Source organism: Pelecanus crispus, chromosome 1 (genome assembly GCF_030463565.1).
Source record: "Pelecanus crispus isolate bPelCri1 chromosome 1, bPelCri1.pri, whole genome shotgun sequence".
NCBI lineage: Eukaryota > Metazoa > Chordata > Aves > Pelecaniformes > Pelecanidae > Pelecanus > Pelecanus crispus.
In genome coordinates this window covers 226,690,929-226,713,877 of record NC_134643.1, presented here as the reverse complement: position 1 = coordinate 226,713,877, position 22,949 = coordinate 226,690,929, and the positions used below count along the sequence as shown (strand labels likewise).

Genomic DNA, 22,949 nt, shown 5'->3' with positions numbered 1-22,949 from the left:
CGATGGCTGCGCCGGGGCCACGCCAGCTTTGCACCCCCGCGGTTCCGCATGGCCGCGGTGGGAGCCGGGGGGGGGTCCGTCCCGTCGGCGCGGGGTCCGGGAGAGGGTGGGGGGTCCCGGTGGGCGGCCTGGCAGGGGCGCGGGGGTCCCCGGTCCATCTCCCCGCCGGCGGCCGTTCGCCGGAGCGTCGGCGGCGGTGGGAGCGGCGGCGCAGGGGGGCACGGGGCGGCGGCGGGGGGCTGGAGGGGGATTGGGGGCAGCCGGATCCGGTGCCCGGCGCATCAGAAGAGGTTTGTCTTGAGGCCGTTGGGTTTCCGATGGAAGGAGGAGAGGACGCCGGAGAAAGGTCCCGGCACGGCTTCGGCGGGCTGCCAGGCCTTCAGCAGGTCGGCGGCGTTGGCGGTGCCGCTGCTGGTGCTGACGCCGGGCCAGATGGGTGCCTTGAGGGGTTGGGGGGCATGGCCGGGTCCCATGGGTGCCCCCGCGCCGGGGCTGGGGCTCAGGCTGCTGCCGGGGCTGCCGAGGCTGCCGGCGGCGGGCAGGGATGCCGTGCTGTCCGGCGTCGGGCTGCAGTTGGACTCCTTGGATTCGTCGTCCTCCGACGAAGAGCGCGGCTCCGACTTCTTGCCGGCGGCGCCGGCGGTGCCGCCGGCACCCTTGGCGTTGGCCGCCCGCTCCTGCTTGCGGAATTTGGCTCGGCGGTTCTGGAACCAGACCTGGAGGGGACGGGAGGACCCCGTGTCGCCATGCCCGGGGGGTTTGGGGGAACCCACGGGGTGCAGCCAGCTCCGCAGCCACCCCCCGTGCCGGGGTGCTCGCCGTGGGGTGCCCCTCGCAGCACCCCACTCCCACGGGCGTTTGCCACGGCACCGGTGGGGGTCAATCGATTTAAGAACCGGCGTTGCTGCCGGGGGGCTCTGCAGGGACACGGTGGGGCGGGGGGGGGGCACTGCCGGACCCCTGCCCACAGCTTGTGGGGCAGAGCCCCCCCCCCCAAGCAGCCTGTGCCCCCCCCGGCCCCCCGGCACGCACCTTCCCCACGGTGCCGACCGTGGCGTCGGGCTTGCTGGTGTCCCCGCTCGGGAGGGAGGTGACGCCCAAATGTGGGGGGGGTCTCCCCGGCAAGGACTGGGCAGAGCACGGTGCCGACAGGCCGGAGCCGGGGGGGTCCGCGGGCAGCAGTGTTTGGCCGCCAGCGGTTTGCCCCCAGGACCGGGGCCACCCTGGCCCGGCACGAACCGCAGCAGGGCCCTGTCCCCACAGCGCGGTCCCCCATCCCTGCGGTCCCGTCCCCACAGACCTGTGGGGCCCCATCCTTGGGGCCAGGACCCCACAGCCCCGTCTCCATGGCCCTGTGGGTCCCCCATCATTGGGGACCAGGAACCCGTGATCCCCTGTGTCCCCATCCCTGGGGACCAGGACCCCACAGCCCTGTCCCCATGGCCCCATGGGTCCCCCATCCTTGGGGCCAGGACCCCACAGCCCCATCTCCATGGCCCTGTGGGTCCCCCATCTTTGGGCCCAGGACCCCACAGCCCCGTCCCCACAGCCCCGTGGGTCCCCCATCATTGGGGACCAGGAACCCGTGATCCCCTGTGATCCCCATCCTTGGGGACCAGGACCCCAAAGCCCCATGGGACCCCCATCCTTGAGGCCAGGATCCCACAGCTCCATCACCACAGCCCTGTGGGTCCCCATCCTTGGGGCCAGGACCCCACAGCCCTGTCCCCACAGCCCCATGGGACCCCCATCCTTGGGGCCAGGACCCCACGGCTCCATCCCCACAGACCCGTGGGTCTCCATCCTTGGGGCCAGGACCCCACGGCCCCACCTCCATGGCCCTGTGGGTCCCCCATCATTGGGGACCAGGAACCCGTGATCCCCTGGGTCCCCATCCCTGGGGACCAGGACCCCACAGCCCTGTCCCCATGGCCCCATGGGTCCCCCATCCTTGGGGCCAGGACCCCACAGCCCCGTCTCCATGGCCCTGTGGGTCCCCCATCTTTGGGCCCAGGACCCCACAGCCCCGTCCCCACAGACCCGTGGGTCCCCCATCATTGGGGACCAGGAACCCGTGATCCCCTGTGATCCCCATCCTTGGGGACCAGGACCCCAAAGCCCCATGGGACCCCCCATCCTTGAGGCCAGGATCCCACAGCTCCATCACCACAGCCCTGTGGGTCCCCATCCTTGGGGCCAGGACCCCACAGCCCTGTCCCCACAGCCCCATGGGACCCCCATCCTTGGGGCCAGGACCCCACGGCTCCATCCCCACAGACCCGTGGGTCCCCATCCTTGGGGCCAGGACCCCACGGCCCCATCTCCATGGCCTTGTGGGTCCCCCATCATTGGGGACCAGGAACCCGTGATCCCCTGTGTCCCCATCCCTGGGGACCAGGACCCCACAGCCCTGTCCCCATGGCCCCATGGGTCCCCCATCCTTGGGGCCAGGACCCCACAGCCCCATCTCCATGGCCCTGTGGGTCCCCCATCTTTGGGCCCAGGACCCCACAGCCCCGTCCCCACAGACCCGTGGGTCCCCCATCATTGGGGACCAGGAACCCGTGATCCCCTGTGTCCCCATCCTTGGGGACCAGGACCCCAAAGCCCCATGGGACCCCCATCCTTGAGGCCAGGATCCCACAGCTCCATCACCACAGCCCTGTGGGTCCCCATCCTTGGGGCTAGGACCCCACAGCCCTGTCCCCACAGCCCCATGGGACCCCCATCCTTGGGGCCAGGACCCCACGGCTCCATCCCCACAGACCCGTGGGTCTCCATCCTTGGGGCCAGGACCCCACGGCCCCATCTCCATGGCCCTGTGGGTCCCCCATCATTGGGGACCAGGAACCCGTGATCCCCTGTGTCCCCATCCCTGGGGACCAGGACCCCACAGCCCTGTCCCCATGGCCCCATGGGTCCCCCATCCTTGGGGCCAGGACCCCACAGCCCTGTCTCCATGGCCCTGTGGGTCCCCCATCTTTGGGCCCAGGACCCCACAGCCCCGTCCCCACAGACCCGTGGGTCCCCCATCATTGGGGACCAGGAACCCGTGATCCCCTGTGATCCCCATCCTTGGGGACCAGGACCCCAAAGCCCCATGGGACCCCCATCCTTGAGGCCAGGATCCCACAGCTCCATCACCACAGCCCTGTGGGTCCCCATCCTTGGGGCTAGGACCCCACAGCCCTGTCCCCACAGCCCCATGGGACCCCCATCCTTGGGGCCAGGACCCCACGGCTCCATCCCCACAGACCCGTGGGTCCCCCTCCTTGGGGCCAGGACCCCACGGCCCCATCTCCATGGCCCTGTGGGTCCCCCATCATTGGGGACCAGGAACCCACGGTCCCCTGGGTCCCCCATGATTGGGGCCAGGACCCCACAGCCCTGTGGGGTGCAGCCAGCTCCACCCCCCCCCCCTCCCCCCATGCTGGGGTGCCCCTCGCAGCACCCCGCTCCCACGGGCCAAGCGTTTACCACGGCACCGGGGGGGTCAATATATTTAAGAAGGTGCTGGGGGCGATGGGGGGGCGATGGGGGGACCCCCTCCCCACTGTGGGGGGGGCTCCCCCTCCCCACTGACCGCCCCCCGAGCAGCGTCCCCCGCTCCAGAGGGGTCACGCTGGCCCCGGCCCCCCCCCCGAGGGCATCGCCCCACCGGCAGCACCCTTGGGGACCGCGGTGCTGACAAAGTGGGGGCTGCACCCCCAAAGCGGGGGCTGTGTCCCACAAAGAGGGGTCTGCAACTCCAAAGCGGGGTCTGCACCCACAAAATGGGGGCTGTGCCCCACAAAGCAGGGGCTGCACCCCACAAAGTGGAGGCTGCACCCCCAAAGAGGGGTCTGCACCCACAAAGAGGGGGCTGCACCCACAAAGAGGGGGCTGTGCCCCACAAAGAGGGGTCTGCAACCCCAAAGCGGGGGCTGCACCCACAAAATGAGGGCTGTGCCCCACAAAGCAGGGGCTGCACCTCCAAAGTGGTGTCTGCACCCCCAAAGTGAGGTCTGCACCCCCAAAGAGGGGTCTGCACCCCCAAAGCAGGGACTGCACCCACAAAGAGGGGTCTGCAACCCCAAAGCAGCAGCTGCACCCCACAAAGCGGGGTCTGCACCCACAAAGCAGGGACTGCACCCACAAAGAGAGGTCTGCAACCCCAAAGCAGCGGCTGCACCCCACAGAACAGGGGCTGCACCCACAAAGTGGAGGCTGCACCCACAAAGAGGGGTCTGCAACCCCAAAGTGGGGTCTGCACCCACAAAATGAGGGCTGTGCCCCACAGAGCAGGGGCTGCACCTCCAAAGTGGTGTCTGCACCCACAAAGTGAGGTCTGCACCCCACAAAGAGGGGTCTGTACCCACAAAGCAGGGACTGCACCCACAAAATGGGGGCTGCACCCACAAAATGGGGGCTGCACCCACAAAGCGGGGCCTGCACCCCACAGAGCAGGGGCTGTACCCACAAAATGGGGGCTGCACCCACAAAATGGGGGCTGCACCCCGCAAAGCAGGGTCTGTACCCACAAAATGGGGGCTGCACCCCACAAAGCAGGGTCTGCACACCAAAAAGCGGGGTCTGCAGTCACAAAGCGGGGTCTGCACACCAAAAAGCGGGGTCTGCACCCACAAAATGGCAGCTGCACCCCACAAAGCAGGGGCTGCACCCCCAAAGCCGGTCTCCGTTCCCCCCCCCCTTTTAGCACCGCACCCCGATGCGTTCGGGGCTGTGACAAATGGTCGCTGACGGGCGGCAGCGTGCGGGCGACGTGGCACCAACCGAACCCCGCCATCTCCGCCGGGAGCTGGGTTGGGCGCCGGGGCTTCCTCCGAGCCCCCCGGCAAAGCGGGGCCGTGCCCCCCATGCTCCCGCTCGCCGCTGCCCCATCCCCTCCCCTCGCCGCCGCGGGGACGGAGCCGGGTGCCGGACCCCTCCCTGTCCCCCGGCCCAGCCGATTCTGGGGGGACCCACCTGGGGAAACGCTCCGGCCATGGGGCAAACACGTGGGTGAGGGCAGGTCACCGGCGCCCACACTGGGACCCCAACGTGGCCCCTGGGACCCCAACACGGCAACTGGGACCCCAACACGGCTCCTGAGACCCCAACATGACCCCTGACACCCCCAACGTGGCCCCTGAGACCCCCAACATGATCCCTGAGACCCTCAACATGACCCTTGGGACCCCAACACGATCCCTGAGACCCCAACATGACCCCTGAGACCCCCAACACGATCCCTGAGACCCCCAACACGATCCCTGAGACCTTCAACATGGCCCCTGGGACCCCAACACGATCCCTGAGACTCCAACACGGCCCCTGAGACCCCCCAGCACTGCCCCTGAGATGCCAACACAGCCCCTGGGACCCCAACACAGCACCTGGGACCCCCAACACGATCCCTGAGACCCCAACATGATCCCTGAGACCCCAACGTGGCTCCTCGGACCCCAACATGAGTTCTGAGTCCCCACCACGATTCCTGAGACCCCCAACATGATCCCTGAGACCCCAACATGACCCTTGGGACACCAACACAGCCCCTGGGACCCCCAACACAATCCCTGAGACCCCAACCCCATCCCTGAGACCCCAAGACGGCACCTGAGACCCCAATCCGATCCCTGGGACCCCAACACGATCCCTGGGACCCCAACACAATCCCTGGGAGCCCAACATGGCCCCTGGGACCTGAGGCCCCAACATGATCCCTGAGACCCCAACACGGCCCCTGAGACCCCAACACAATCCCTGAGACCCCAATACAGCTCCTGGGGCCCCCAGCATGACCCATGGGGCCCCCAACACAATCTCTGAGACCCCCAACATGATCCCTGGGACCCCAGCATGATCCCTGAGACCCCCAACATGATTCCTGGGACCCCAACACGGCCCCTGAGACCCCAACACGACTCCTGAGACCCCAACATGGCCCCTGGGACCCCAACACGGCCCCTGGGACCCCCAACACGATCCCTGGGACCCCCAACACAGCTTCTGGGGTCCCCAAAATGAACCATGGGGACCCCAACACAATCCCTGAGACCCCAACATGATCCCTGACACCCCCAACATGATCCCTGGGAGCCCAACATGATCCCTGAGACCCCAACATGGCCCCTGGGACCCCAACACGGCCCCTGGGGCCCCCAACACGGCCCCTGGGGCCCCCAACACAATCCCTGAGACCCCAACATGGCCCCTGGGACCCCAGCATGATCCCTGAGACCCCCAACATGATCCCTGGGACCCCAACATAGGCCCTGGGACCCCAACACGGCCCCTGGGACCCCAACATGATCCCTGAGATGCCAACCTGACTCCTGAGACCCCAACATGATCCCTGAGACCCCAACGCGATCCCTGAAACCCCCAACACAACTCCTGAGACCCCAACGTGATCCCTGAGACCCCAACGCGATCCCTGATACCCCCAACACAACTCCTGAGACCCCAACGCGATCCCTGAAACCCCCAACCCAACTCCTGAGACCCCAACGTGATCCCTGAGACCCCAACACGATCCCTGATACCCCCAACACAACTCCCGAGACCCCAACGCGATCCCTGAAACCCCCAACACAACTCCTGAGACCCCAACGTGATCCCTGAGACCCCAACACGATCCCTGATACCCCCAACACAACTCCTGAGACCCCAACGTGATCCCTGAGACCCCAACACGATCCCTGATACCCCCAACACAACTCCTGAGACCCCAACGCGATCCCTGAAACCCCAACACAACTCCTGAGACCCCAACGTGATCCCTGAGACCCCAACACGATCCCTGATACCCCCAACACAACTCCTGAGACCCCAACGTGATCCCTGAGACCCCAACGCGATCCCTGAAAACCCCCAACACAACTCCTGAGACCCCAACGTGATCCCTGAGACCCCAACGCGATCCCTGATACCCCCAACACAACTCCTGAGACCCCAACGCGATCCCTGAAACCCCAACACAACTCCTGAGACCCCAACGTGATCCCTGAGACCCCAACACGATCCCTGATACCCCCAACACAACTCCTGAGACCCCAACGTGATCCCTGAGACCCCAACGCGATCCCTGATACCCCCAACACAACTCCTGAGACCCCAACGCGATCCCTGAAACCCCCAACACAACTCCTGAGACCCCAACGCGATCCCTGATACCCCCAACACAACTCCCGAGACCCCAACGCGATCCCTGAAACCCCAACACAACTCCTGAGACCCCAACGTGATCCCTGAGACCCCAACACGATCCCTGATACCCCCAACACAACTCCCGAGACCCCAACGCGATCCCTGAAACCCCCAACACAACTCCTGAGACCCCAACGTGATCCCTGAGACCCCAACACGATCCCTGATACCCCCAACACAACTCCCGAGACCCCAACGCGATCCCTGAAACCCCCAACACAACTCCTGAGACCCCAACGTGATCCCTGAGACCCCAACACGATCCCTGATACCCCCGACACAACTCCTGAGACCCCAACGTGATCCCTGAGACCCCAACGCGATCCCTGATACCCCCAACACAACTCCTGAGACCCCAACGTGATCCCTGAGACCCCAACGCGATCCCTGATACCCCCAACACAACTCCTGAGACCCCAACGTGATCCCTGAGACCCCAACACGATCCCTGATACCCCCAACACAACTCCCGAGACCCCAACGTGATCCCTGAGACCCCAACACGATCCCTAAGACCCCCAACACAACTCCCGAGACCCCAACGCGATCCCTGAAACCCCCAACACAACTCCTGAGACCCCAACGTGATCCCTGAGACCCCCCAACACGATCCCTAAGACCCCCAACACGATTCCTGAGACCCCAAAACAATGACGGAGACCCCAACATGACCCCTGAGCTGCCAACCCGGCCCCTGGGACCTCAACCCGGCCCCCAGCGCAGGCAGCCATGGGGCAGGGGCCTGGGCAGGGTGCCCCCCCGCGGCCCCCCGCCCCCCCGGCTCCCGAATCCGGTGGGATCGGCCCCCAGCTTGCTGGGTGGCCGGGCCCAAGCAGCGCCGCCGGCGGCTCACCTGCACCCGGGCCTCGGTGAGGTCGATCTTGAGGGCCAGCTCCTCGCGGGTGTAGATGTCGGGGTAGTGGGTTTCGGCGAAGACCCTCTCCAGCTCCTTCAGCTGGGAGCTGGTGAACGTCGTCCGGATCCGCCGCTGCCTTCCGCTTCTCGTTGATGCCCGACGGGTCCGAGAAGAATTTGTAGGGCACTGGGGAGGGAGAGGAGGGCGTGAGCGCGGCCGCGCGCTGCGGGCAGGGGTGCGCGGGCAGGGGTGCACCGGGCAGGATGAACGGGAATGGATTCACTGGGCAGGATGAACCGGGAATGGATGCACTGGGCAGGGACGCGCTGGGAATGGATGCACCGGGCAGAGACGCACGGGCAGGGATGAACCGGGCGGGATGCACCGGGAATGGATGAACCAGGCAGGGGTGCACCGGGCAGGGATGAACCGGGAATGGATGCACTGGGCAGGATGAACCGGGCAGGGGTGCGCGGGCAGGGACGCGCTGGGAATGGATGCACCGGGCAGGGATGAACCGGGCAGAGACGCACGGGCAGGGATGAACCGGGCAGGATGCACTGGGAATGGATGAACCGGGCAGGGGTGCACCGGGCAGGGATGAACCGGGAATGGATGCACTGGGCAGGGATGAACCGGGCAGGGGTGCGCGGGCAGGGACACGCTGGGAATGGATGCACCGGGCAGGGATGCACGGGCAGGGATGAACCAGGCAGGGATGCACCGGAATGGATGAACCAGGCAGGGGTGCACCGGGAATGGATGAACCGGACAGGGATGCACCGGGAACGGGTGCACCGGGCAGGGACGCACCAGGAATGGATGCACCGGGCAGGGAATGAACTGGGCAGGGACGCACAGGCAGGGATGCACCGGGATGGATGCACCGGGCAGGGACGCACAGGCAGGGATGAACTGGGCACGGATGCACCGGGCAGGGATGAACCGGGCAGGGACGCAGTGGGCAGGGATGCAGTGGGCAGGGATGCACGGCCAGGGACACAGTGGGCAGGGATGAACCGGCCAGGGATGAACCGGACAGGGATGAGCTGGGCAGGGACGCAGTGGGCAGAGATGCAGTGGGCAGAGACGCAGCGGGCAGGGATGCAGCGGGCAGGGATGCACCGGGCAGGGATGCACGGGCAGGGATGAACCGGGCAGGGGTGCACCGGAATGGATGAACCGGGCAGGGGTGCACCAGGCAGGGATGCACCAGGCAGGGATGAACCGGGCAGGGGTGCACGGGGCAGGGGTGCACCGGGAATGGATGCACCGGGCAGGGACGCACCAGGAATGGATGCACCGGGCAGGGATGAACTGGGCAGGGACGCACAGGCAGGATATGCACCGGAGTGGATGCACCGGGCAGGGACGCACGGGCAGGGATGAACTGGGCACGGATGCACCGGGCAGGGATGAACCGGGCAGGGACGCAGTGGGCAGGGATGCAGTGGGCAGAGACGCAGCGGGCAGGGATGCAGCGGGCAGGGACGCACGGCAGGGATGCACCGGGCAGAGACGCAGTGGGCAGGGATGCACGGCCAGGGATGCACGGGCAGGGACGCACGGGCAGGGATGAACCAGGCAGGGATGAACCGGGCAGAGACGCAGTGGGCAGGGATGCACGGCCAGGGATGCACGGCCAGGGATGCAGCGGGCAGGGACGAACCGGGCAGGGACGAACCGGCAGGATGCAGTGGGAATGGATGAACTGGCATGGATGCAGCAGGCAGGGATGCAGTGGGCAGGGAAACACCGGGCAGGATTTACTGGGCACAGATGCAGTGGGGCAGGGATGCACCAGGCAGGATTTACCGGGCAGGGATGCCAGCGGGCAGGGATGAACCAGGCATGGATGAACTGGGCAGGGATTTACTGGGCATGGATGCAGAGGGCAGGGATACACTGGGCAGGATTTACTGGGAAGGGATGCACTGGCATGGATGCATGGCAGGATGAACGGGCAGGAACACAGTGGGCAGGGAAGCACAGGGCATGGATGCACCAGGCAGGATTTACCAGGCAGGATGCAGCAGGCAGGGACGCAGGCGCAGGACGCAGCGGGCAGAACGGGCAGCGCGGCCCGGGCAGGGATTTACTGGGAACGGAAGCACCAGGCAGGGATTTACCAGGCAGGGATGAACCGGCAGGGATGCACCGGGCAGGACGCACCGGGCAGGGACGCACCGAGCAGGGATGCAGCGGGCAGGGAAGCAGCGGGCAGGATTTACCGGAATGGATGCACCGGGCAGGGACGCACCGGGCAGGGACGCACCGGGCAGGGACGCACCGGGCAGGATTTCCCGGGAATGGATGCACTGGGCAGGGATGCACTGGGCAGGGATTTACCGGGCAGGGATGCACTGGGCAGGGACGCACCGGGCAGGGACGCACCGGGCAGGGATTTACCGGGCAGGGACGCGCCGGGCAGGATGTACCGGGAATGGATGCACTGGGCAGGGATGCACCGGGCAGGGACGCACCGGGCAGGGACGCACCGGCAGGGACGCACTGGGCAGGGATGCACTGGGCAGGGATGCACCGGGCAGGGACGCACCGGGCAGGATTTACCGGCAATGGATGCACCGGGCAGGGACCGCGCCGGGCAGGATTTACCGGCAATGGATGCACCGGGCAGGGACGCACCGGGCAGGGACGCACCGGGCAGGATTTACGGACGCACCGGGCAGGATTTACCGGGAATGGATGCACTGGGCAGGGATGCACTGGGCAGGGACGCACCGGGCAGGGACGCACCGGGCAGGGACGCACCGGGCAGCTCGGCCGCTGCCTCCCCCCCCCGCTCCGCTCGTTCGTTGCCGCCGAGCCCGGGCCCGGGGCGGGGGGTGCGGCCGGTCCCGTCCTGCGGCCCCCTCCGTTCCGGGCGCATCCGCGGGCAGCGCGGCCCCGGCGGCAACGAAAACGGAGCCGGGAGGGGGGGCCCGGGGGCGGCGACCACCGCCCGGCCCCGCTCCGGGGTCGCCACGGCCCAGGGACCCCCGGGGCTCCGCGGTCGCCTACGGGGAGCCCGCCCGGTACCGGGAACCGACCGCACTGGGCACCGGGGGCACCGGCCACCGGCGGCACTGGGAATCGACCGCACCGGGGGTACCGGGCACCGGCAGCGCCGGGAATCGCCGGGTCCGAGCACCGGGGGTAGCGGGCACCGGGGGTAGCAGGCACCGGCCGCAGTCGTTACCGATGGCATCGAAACCTGCCGGTGCCGAGCACCGGGGGTACCGGTTACCGATGGCATCGAAACCTGCCGGTGCCAAGCACCGGGGGTACCGGGAATCGACCGCACCGAGCACCGGGGGTACCGGGTACCGGGGGGTAGCGGGAACCGGCGGTACCGGACACCGGCCGGCACCGGGAATCGATTGCACCGAGTCCCGACGGCAACGGGAGCCGACAGCACAGAGCACCGACGGTACCGAGCACTGCCGGCAGCCGGTACCGAGGGTCCTGGGAACCGGGGACAGCGGGAAGAGATGCCCCGAGAGCCGACGCACCGAGCACCCCGCGGGACCCGGCACCGGGGACCGGCGGCATCGAGTCCTGACAGTACCGGGAACCGGCGGCAGCGGGGGCTGGCGATGCTGGGAACCGACGGTGTCGGAAAACGACGACACCGAGCAGCGACGGCACCGGGGACCGAGGGCACCGGGGACCGGTAGTCCAGGGACAGCCAGCACCGGGCACCGAGCACCGGCGGCACCGGCGGCAGCGAGGACCGAGGGCACCGGGGGCTGCCGGCATCGGGCACCGAGCACCGGGGGCCACCGAGCACCGGGGGCACCGAGCACCGGGGGCACCGAGCACCGATGACAGCGGGGACAGAGAGCAGAGGGGACCGGAGGCACCGGGCACCGAGGGCAGCGGGCAACGAGCACCGACGGCACCAGGGACCGGCGGCACCGGGCAGCCAGCACCGGGGGCAGCGGGGATCGACGGCACCGGGCAGCGAGGGCAGCTGGGACCGGGGGCAGCGGGGAGCAAGCACCGATGGCGGCAGGGACCGGTGGCCCGGGGACCGCCAGCACCGAGCTCTGACGGCACCGGGCACCGGGGGCATCGGAGACCGGAGGCACCGAGCACCGGGGGCAGCGGGGATCGGGGGCAGCGGGTCCGAGCACCGACGGCGGCAGGGACCGGTGGTCCCGGGACCGGGCGGCACCGAGCAGCGGGGACCGAGGGCAACGGGGACCGGGGGTGTCGGAGACCGACGGCACCGAGCACCGGGGGCACCGAGCACCGACGGCAGCACGAACCGGTGGCTCGGGGACCGCCAGCACCGAGCTCTGATGGCACCGGTGACCGGCAGCACCGGGGGCATCGGAGACCGGCGGCACCGAGCCCCGGGGGCAGCGAGCACCGGGGACGGCGGGGACCGGGGACGGCGGGGACCGACGGCACCGAGCACCGGCGGCACCGGGCACCGGGGGCAGCGGGGGACCAAGCACCGAGAGCAGCGGGGACCGGTAGCCCGGGGACCTCCAGCACCGGGCAGCGAGCCCCGGGGGCAGCGGGGACCGACGGCACCGAGCACGGGGGACACCGAGCACCGACGGCACCGAGCACCGGGGGCAGCGGGGACCGGGGGCAGCGGGGACCGAGCACCGAGAGCAGCGGGGACAGGTAGCCCGGGGACCGCCAACACCGGACCCCGAGCCCCGGGGGCACCGGCGGCAACCGGGCAGCGGGGACCGGGGGCAGCGGGGATCGACGGCACCGAGCACCGGGGGCGGCAGGGACCGGGGGCAGCGGGGACCGAGCACCGAGAGCAGCGGGGACAGGTAGCCCGGGGACCACCAGCACCGGACACGGAGTCCCGGGGGCAGCGGGGACCGACGGCACCCGAGTACCGGGGGCAGCGGGGATCGACGGCACCGAGCACGGGGGGCAGCGGGGACCGGGGCAGCGGGGACCGAGCACCGAGAGCAGCGGGGACCGGTAGCCCGGGGACCTCCAGCACCGGGCAGCGGGGACCGGGGGCAGCGGGGATCGACGGCACCGAGCACGGGGGGCACCGAGCACCGACGGCACCGAGCACCGGGGGCAGCGGCGACCGGGGCAGCGGGGACCTCCAGCCCCGGGGGCAGCGGGGACCGAGCACCGGGGGCGTCAGGGACCGGTAGCCCGGGACCTCCAGCACCGGCCACCGCCCCCCGAGGGCAGCGAGCCCCGAGCGCGGGGGTCCCGTTCCCCGTTACCTGCCGCGTAGGGCGGGGGCTGGTGGTCGCGCAGGGCGCCCAGGGCGCAGCTGGCGGGGGGCAGGGGGGGGCAGGCGGGCCCGGCGGCGAAGCCCCCCCGCACCGGGCTGTAGGGGAAGGAACCGGCCTGGCTGCAGGGGCTGAACTCGTAGGCGGACGCTTCCATGGCGGCCACGCAGGAATCGTAGGAGTTGAGGTAGGAGTAGTCCATGGCGAGCAGGCGAGCGGCCCCGGCTAGCGCTCGCCCCTCACCGTCGCCTCCTGCCCGCCGGCCCCCGGCCCGCCCCCCGCCATCCGCCGCCCGCCCCGGGCCGCCGCGCCCCGTAGATATAAAGGGGAGGGGGCGGGGGGGGGGGGGCGGCGGACAAAGCCGGCGCTCGCCGGGGGCTTCTGCAACGGCAGCGTCCCCCGGGGCGGCGGGGGCGGCGGGGGGCGGGACGAGCCCCGCACCCCGCCCTCAGCCTCCCCCCGCCCCGCCCCGCGCCCCTGCACCCTGCAGCCCCGCACCCCTGCAGCCCCGCAACTCTGCACCCCTGCAGCCCTTGCACCCCGCATCCCTGCACCCCCGCAACTCTGCACCCCGGCACCCCTGCACCCCCGCAACTCTGCACCCCTGCACCCCTGCAGCCCCGCAACTCTGCAGCCCTGCACCCCGCACCCCTGCAGCCCCGCACCCTGCACCCCGCAACTCTGCACCCCTGCAGCCCTTGCACCCCGCATCCCTGCACCCCCGCAACTCTGCACCCCTGCAGCCCCCGCACCCTGCACCCCCGCAACTCTGCACCCCTGTACCCCTGCACCCCTGCACCCCCGCAACTCTGCACCCCGGCACCCCTGCACCCCCGCAACTCTGCACCTCGCACCCCCGCAACTCTGCACCCCCACACCCCTGCACCCCTGCAGCCCCGCACCCTGCACCCCGCACCCCTGCACCCCCCGCAACTCTGCACCCCTGCACCCCGCACCCCTGCAGCCCCGCACCCCGCAACTCTGCACCCCTGCAGCCCCTGCACCCCGCACCCCGCACCCCTGCGCCCCTGCAGCCCCGCATCTCTCCACCCCTGTATCCTGCACCCCTGTATCCTGCACCCCTGCACCTCCGCAGCCCCGCACCCTGCACCCCCTGCACCCCTGTAGCCCCGAACTCTGCACCCTGCGTCCTGCACCCCTGCGCCCTCCACCTCTTGCACCCCTGCAGCCCCGCACCCTGCACCCGCACCCCTGCACCCCTGCAGCCCCGCAACTCTGCACCCCCTGCACCCCGCACCCCTGCAGCCCCGCACCCCCCCCGCAACTCTGCACCCCGCCACCCCTGCACCCCTGCAACTCTGCACCCCCTGCAGCCCCTGCACCCCCGCACCCCTGCGCCCCTGCAGCCCCGCATCTCTCCACCCCTGTATCCTGCACCCCTGTATCCTGCACCCCTGCACCTCCGCAGCCCCGCACCCTGCACCCCTGCACCCCTGCACCCCTGTAGCCCCGAACTCTGCACCCTGCGTCCTGCACCCCTGCGCCCTCCACCTCTTGCACCCCTGCGACCCCGCAACTCTGCAACCCCCGCACCCTGCACCTCTGCACTCCCGAAGTCTGCACCCCTGCATCCTGCACCCCGCATCCTGCACCTCTGCAGCCCCGCACCTCTGCAGCCCCGCACCCCCTGCATCCCTGCATCCCCGCATCCTGCACCCCCGCACCTTGCATCTCTGCACCCCCGCACCCCTGCAGCCCCCGCACCCCTGCAACCCCTCAACTCTGCACCCCCGCACCCTTGCACCTCTGCACCCCTGCACCTTGCACCTCTGCACCCCTGCATCCTGCACCCTGCACCTCTGCAGCCCCGCACCCCCTGCACCCCTGCATCCCCGCATCCTGCTCCCCCGCACCTTGTATCTCTGCACCCCCGCAGCCCCGCACCCCTGCACCCCCGCAACTCTGCACCCCCGCACCTCTGCACCCCCGCACCTTGCACCTCTGCATCCCTGCACCCCTGCACTGCTGCACCCCCACAACCCCCGGGCCCGGCAGCCCCGCACCCCGCCCTCAGCCTCGGCGGGGCCCCGCCCCTGTCCCGCACCCCTGCGTCCTGCACCCCCGCACCCTGCACCCCCGCACCCTGCACCCCGCACCCCCCGCACCCTGCACCCCCGCATCCTGCACCCCCCGCACCCCCCACACCCCCCTGCACCCCAGGACCCCCGCACCGTGCACTCCCGCACCCCGCACCGTGCACCCCCCGCACCCTGCACCCCTGCACCCCGCTCCTCTGCATCCCCGCACCCCTGCACCCCGCACCCTGCACCCCCCGCACCCTGCACCCCGCACCCCTGTATCCTGTACCCCTGCACCCCGCACCCAGCCCCGTCCCCCCCACAGCCCCCGTGTCCCCCGTGGCCCCGGGGGGTCCCCGCAGGGGTCTCCTGTGCCGGGGGGGGTGGGGGGGCTCTGGGGCTGAGCACCCCCGGAGGGGGGGGGCAGCAGGGGCACCCCCCACCCATGGGGGCCGCCCCCTGCCCCCCCCCCGCTGAGGCTTTGCCCCCCTTTCAAGCCGTGCTGGGGGGATGTGGGGGGTTTTGGGGGGAGCTGGGGGGGTTTGAGGGGAATGGGGGGATTTGGGGGGAGCTGGGGGGGGTTGGGGGGATGTGGAGGGATTTGGGGGGGTTTGGGGGGATCTGGGGGGGGTTGGGGGGATGTGGGGGGATTTGGAGGTTTTGGGGGGAGGTGGGGTGATGTGGGGGGATTTGGGGGGAATCTGGGGGGGTTTTGAGGGGAAGTGGGGGGATCTGGGGGGATTTGGGGGGATCAGGGGGATTTGGGGGGATGTGGAGGGATTTGGGAGGGTTTGGGGGGGTCTGGGGGGTTTTGGGGGGAAGTGGGGTATTTGGGGGTTTTGGGGGGATGTGGGGGGATTTTGGGTGAATCTGAGGGATTTTGAGGAGATGTGGGGGGATCTGGGGGATTTGGTGGGGATCGGGGGGGTTTTGGGGGGATTTGGGGGGATCTGGGGGGTTTTGGGGGGAAGTGGGGGGATTTGGGGGTTTTGGGGGGAAGTGGGGGGGTTTTGAGGGGATGTGGGGGGATGTGGGAGGATCTGGGGGGTTTTGGGGGGAATCTGGGGGGTTTTGGGGGGATGTGGGGGGATTTGGGGGGATTTTGAAGCCAAACGCTTCTGCCAAAGCAGCTTTAATGCCCTGAGCAGGCCGAGCGCCGTGGGCCCGCCCAGGGGGGCCCTGACCCACAGCGGGCACCGACCCCCACATCCTGGGGGCTGCCCGGGACCTGACCTGCCCCACGGCCTGCCCCATGGCCTCCTTGTGTCCTGCCCCACAGCCTGCCCCACAGCCTGCCCCATGGCCTCCTTGTTTCCTGCCCCACAGCCTGCCCCACAGCCTACACCATGTCCTGCCCCACGGCCTGCCCCACGGCCTCCTTGTGTCCTGCCCCACAGCCTGCCCCACAGCCTGCCCCACGGCCTCCTTGTGTCCTGCCCCATGTCCCCCCGTAGCCGGAGCTGGGGGGCAGATGTGGGCGATGCCTCTGCATTTTGGTGGGTGCTACCTCCGGACTCTGGTGGGTGCCAGCTCTGGCTTTTCATGGGTGCTGCCCCAGATGCTGGTGGGTGCCACCTCCAGATTTTGGTGGGTGCTACCTCTGGATGTTCATGGGTGATGCCTCTGGATTTTGGCGGGTGAAACCTCTGGATTTTGGTGGCTGCTGCCCCAGATTTTGGTGGGTGCCGCCTCTGGATTTTCGTGGGTGCCACCTCCAGATTTTGGTGGGTGCTGGCCCAGATTTTGGTGGGTGCCACCTCCAGACTCTGGTGGGAGCTGCAGGCTGGGTGCTGTCCCCAGCATTGCCCAGTGGCGGGGGGGGGGGGAGGCTCAGGCTGGCTCCCCCTCGCCCCCCAAAATGGGTGGCAATGGTGGCGGGGGGGGCCTGGGCACGGCGGAGGAGCGGGGACAGGGACGCTTCCCCTGCGTCCTGCTGTGGCTGGGACCAGGTGCCCAGGGGGGTCAGGCCCCTCTGGAGCCAGGGGGGCTGGCGGGACCCCCCCTGGTGGGACCCCCCAATGGGACCTTCCTAATGGCACCCTTCTGACAGGACCCCTTTGATGGGACCCCCCCCTCTAATGGGACCCCCCCTTTGACGGACCCTTCTGTCGGGACCCCTCTGCTGGGACCCCCCTTTGATGGGACCCCTCTGATGGCACCCCCCTAATGGGACCCCTTTGATGGGACTCCCTGATGGGACCCCCCCCCTCTAATGGGACCCCCTTCATGGATCCTTCTGTCAGGACCCCTCTGATGGGACCTGACGGCACCCCTGGACAAGACCCCCTCTGCCAGGACCCTCCGGGCACAGCCGGGGCCCCCGCTCAGCTCAAGTCCCAGCTTTGTGACCGCCACCATGGTCGGCCAGGCGCAGCCATGGCAGCACCTGCGGCAGCACCCACGGCATCATCCATGCCATCGCCCATGGCAGCACCCACGGCATCGCCCACAGCCGGCACCCATGCCATCGCCCATGGCAGCACCCACGCCATCGCCCATGGCAGCACCCATGGCAGTGCCCACACCACACCCACGCCATCACCCATGGCAGCGCCTACGGCAGCACCCATGCCATCACCCACACCATCACCCACGCCATTGCCCACGGCAGCACCCACAGCATCGCCCACAGCAGTGCCCATGCCATCGCCCGCAGCAGCACCCACAGCAGTGCCCACACCACACCATCACCCATGGCAACACCCACGGCAGTGCCCACACCATGACCCACGCCATCGCCCATGGCAGCACCCACGCCATCGCCCACACTATCGCCCATGCCATCGCCCGCAGCAGCACCCACGGCGGTGCCCATGGCAGCACCCACGCCATCACCCACGCCATCGCCCATGCCAGCGTCCACGCCATCACCTGCAGTAGCACACACGGCAGTGCCCACACCACACCCATGCCATCACCCACGGCAGCACCCACGCCATCACCCACAGCAGCACCCACGGCAGTGCCCATGGCAGCACCCACGGCAGCACCCACGGCAGCACCCAAGCCATCGCCCACTCCATCGCCCACAGCAGCACCCACGGCACGGCAGCACCCACAGCAGCGCCCGTGCCATCACCCGGGCTGCGTCACCCCACGGGGACCCCCGCGCCGTGCCGCCGCCCCCCTCGCCGGCTCCCGGCCACCGTGCCGGAGGCCTCCGGCCTCCACCGCCGCTTTGTTCCCGGTGACAAAGGCCCGAGCCGGGGCCGCGTCGAGGCCCCCGCGCTGGCTCGGAGCTCGCCGGGCCCTAATCGAATTAGGAGCCCGGCACGGGGCCGAGGGCCGGCGGTAATTGAATTTCCCCCGTCACAGCCTGATGTTTCCCCCCCCAGCCCCTGCCTCCCCTTTATTGTTCCCGGCCGGAACGCTGCCGCGTTTATTGGATCTGTCAGAGGCCGCTGTTTGCTCAGAGGAGGCCGGGGCTGCGTCGCCGCCACAATGGAAAAGCAAAGAAAACGCCCGGGGAGGGCCCCGGGTTCCCCCCTCCCCTGCCTCGGCCGCGATGCGCCGAAACAAGGGGGCTCGGGGCTGCGGGCACTGGCGCGGCACGGCCTGGTGCGGTGCAACATGGCACGGCGTGGCACAACATGGCATGGCACGGCATGGCATGGTGCAACATGGCACGGCGTGGCACAACATGGCATGGCACGGCATGGCATGGTGCAGCGTGGCACGGCGTGGCACAACATGGCATGGTGCAACATGGCACGGCGCGGCACAACACGGCATGGCACGGCATGGCATGGTGCAGCGTGGCACAGCGTGGCACAACACGGCATGGCACGGCATGGCATGGTGCAGCGTGGCACGGCGTGGCACGGCATGGCATGGTGCAACATGGCACGGCGTGGCACAACACGGCATGGCACAGCATGGCATGGTGCAGCGTGGCACAGCGTGGTACAACACGGCATGGCACGGCATGGCATGGTGCAGCGTGGCACGGCGTGGCACAACTTGGCATGGCGTGGCACAGCACGGCATGGTGCAGCATGGCACGGCGTGGCACAGCACGGCATGGTGCAGCATGGGACAGCGTGGTACAGCATGGCATGGTGTGGTACCACATGGCATGGCACAGCACGGCCAGGGTGCAGCATGGCATGGCATGGCACAACATGGCATGGTACAGCATGGCACAGCGTGGTACAGCATGGCACAGTACAGCACGGCATAGCATGGTACAATATGGCATGGCACAGCACGGCCTGGTGCAGCATGGCACGGCGTGGCACAGCATGGTACAGCATGGCATGGCACAGCATGGCATAGCATGGTACAACATGGCATGGCATGGCATGGCCTGGTGCAGCATGGCATGGCGTGGCACAACATGGCATGGTGTGGTACAGCATGGCATGGTGCAGCATGGCATGGCACAGCACGGCCTGGTGTGGTGCAGCATGGCGTGGTGCAGCATGGCATGGCATGGTACAACATGGCACTGCACAGCACGGTGTGGTGTGGTGCAGCATGGCACGGTGTGGCACAACATGGCACGGCATGGCACAACATGGCATGGTACAGCATGGCACAGCATGGTACAACATGGCATGACATGGCACGGCGTGGCGTGGTGCAGCATGGCACGGTGTGGCACAACATGGCACAGCGTGGTACAGCATGGCATAGCATGGTACAACATGGCACAGCACGGCATGGCATGGCACAGAATGGCAGGGCACGACACGGCACAGGGTGATGTAGCTTGGCAGAGTGGCACGGCATGGCACGGCACGGCAGAGATTGGCATGGCAGGGAACAGAAGGGCACGGTGCAGCAGAGCGTGGCACGGCACGGCCTGGCACAGCGTGGTGTAGCACAGCATGCCGTAGCGTGATGGCACAGCTTGGCACAGCATGGCACGGTGTTGCACAGTGCGACCCGCAGCGGCATGGCATGGCATTTCATGGCACGGCACAATGCAGCAGAGCACGGCATGGCACGGCATGGCATTTCATGGCACGGCACGGCACAGTGCAGCAGAGCACGGCATGGCATGGCATGGCATTTCATGGCACGGCATGGCATTTCATGTTATAGCATGGCACGGCACAGTGCAGCGGAGCACGGCATGGCACGGCACGGCATTTCATGGCATGGCATGGCATGGCATGGCACAGCAGGCCTGGCCGTGGGCTCCCCACTCTCCCTGCGCCCAGGTGGGTCGGGGCCCGTCCCCGGTGCCGCGCAGGAGAACCCACGCGAAGCCGGCACCGGGTGCCCAGAGCCCGGCGGTGCTGGTGCAGGGTGCGGGTGCGGGGGTGCAGGTGCGGGGGTGTGGGTGCAGGGGTGCCGGTGCGGGTGTGGGCGGGGGCCGGGGTGCTGGGGCACGCAGGGGCTGCTCCCTGCGGCTGCAAGGAGGGGGCCTGCCCTCAGCCGGGGCAGCCGCAGCGCCACGCAGCACCCACGCACGGCTGTGAGCACCCACAGACACCCATGAGCACCCATGTGCACCCCTGTGTGCACCCACAGACACCTGTGAGCACCCACGCACACACCTGTGTGCACCCACGCACGGCTGTGAGCACCCACAGGCACCCATGTGCACCCCTGTGCACCCCTGTGTGCACCCACAGACACCTGTGAGCACCCATGCACGGCTGTGAGCACCCACAGACACACATGAGCACCCCTGTGCACCCCTGTGTGCACCCACAGACACCTGTGAGCACCCACGCACACACCTGTGTGCACCCACGCACGGCTGTGAGCACCCACAGACACCCATGAGCACCCATGTGCACCCCTGTGTGCACCCACAGACACCTGTGAGCACCCACACACACACCTGTGTGCACCCACGCACGGCTGTGAGCACCCACAGACACCCATGAGCACCCATGTGCACCCCTGTGTGCACCCACAGACACCTGTGAGCACCCACGCACACACCTGTGTGCACCCACGCACGGCTGTGAGCACCCACAGACACCCATGAGCACCCATGTGCACACCTGTGTGCACCCACGCATGGCCATGAGCACCCATGCACAGCTGTGAGCACCCGTGTGCACCCACGCACACACCCATGTGCACCCATGCACACCCATGCACACTTGTGTGCACCCATGGACAGCCATGTGCACCCACGCACAGCTGTGAGCACCCCACAGAGCTGTGAGCACCTGTGTGCACCCATGGACAGCCATGAGCACCCATGCACACTCGTGCACACCCATGGACACCTGTGAGCACCCATGCAGACCCGTGAGCACACATGCACACCTGTGTGCACCCACGGACACCCATGAGCACCCACGCACACCCATGCACACACCCGTGAGCACCCATGCACACTTGTGTGCACCCATGGGCACGCCCATGTGCACCCATGGACACCTCTGAGCACCCATGCACACCTGTGCGCACCTGTGGACACCCATGTGCACCCATGCACACACCCACGCGCACCCACACACACCCATGAGCACCCATGGACACTCATGCACACCTGTGAGCATCCATGGACACCCATGTGCACCCACACACACCAGTGCGCACCCGTGGACACCCATGAGCACCCACACTCACACATCCGTGAGCACCCGTGCACACCCGTGTGCACCCATGGACAGCCATGTGCACCCACGCACAGCTGTGAGCACCAATGGACAGCCATGAGCACCCATGCACACGGGTGCGCACCCATGCACACACCCGTGTGCACCCATGGACAGCCATGTGCACCCACGCACACCTGTGGACACCCATGTGCACCCATGCACACACCCGTGTGCATCCATGCACACACCCATGTGCACCCACGCACACCCATGAGCACCCATGGACACCCATATCCACCCACAGACACCCGTGAGCACCCACACACACCTGTGAGCATCCATGGACACCAGTGTGCACCCACACCCGTGAGCACCTAAGCACAACTGTATGCACCCATGTGCACCCATGGACACCCGTGAGCACCCACGGACACCTGTGCACACCTGTATGCACCCATGTGCACCCGTGAGCACCCACGCACACCTGTGCACACCCACGCACACCCGTATGCACCCACGTGCACCTGTGAGCACCCACGCACACCTGTGCACACCCACGCACACCTGTATGCACCCACGTGCACCCAGGGACACCTGTGAGCACCCACGCACACCTGTGCATAACCACGCACACCTGTATGCACCCACGTGCACCCATGTGCACAGGTGAGCACCCACGGACACCTGTGCACACCCACGCACACCCGTATGCACCCACGTGCACCCATGTGCACCCGTGAGCACCCACGGACACCTGTGCACACCCACGCACACCCGTATGCACCCACGTGCACCCAGGGACACCCGTGAGCACCCACGCACACCTGTGCACACCCACGCACACCCGTATGCACCCACGTGCACCCATGTGCACCCGTGAGCACCCACGCACACCTGTGCACACCCACGCACACCCGTATGCACCCACGTGCACCCATGTGCACCCGTGAGCACCCACGGACACCTGTGCACACCCACGCACACCCGTATGCACCCACGTGCACCCATGTGCACCCGTGAGCACCCACGCACACCTGTGCACACCCACGCACACCCGTATGCACCCACGTGCACCCATGTGCACCCGTGAGCACCCACGCACACCTGTGCACACCCACGCACACCCGTATGC

General features: G+C 68.5%; 1 protein-coding gene across 1 annotated transcript; it reads right to left on the bottom strand.

Moving 5' to 3' along the window:
• Positions 1-281: 281 nt before the first annotated feature.
• PHOX2A (paired like homeobox 2A) lies at positions 282-13,474 on the bottom strand. The gene is given in 4 exon segments (XM_075726689.1): positions 282-716; positions 8,045-8,182; positions 8,184-8,233; positions 13,261-13,474. Coding segments are annotated over 4 exon segments (834 nt in total). The 5' UTR covers positions 13,472-13,474.
• Between the last annotated feature and the right edge of the window lie 9,475 nt (positions 13,475-22,949).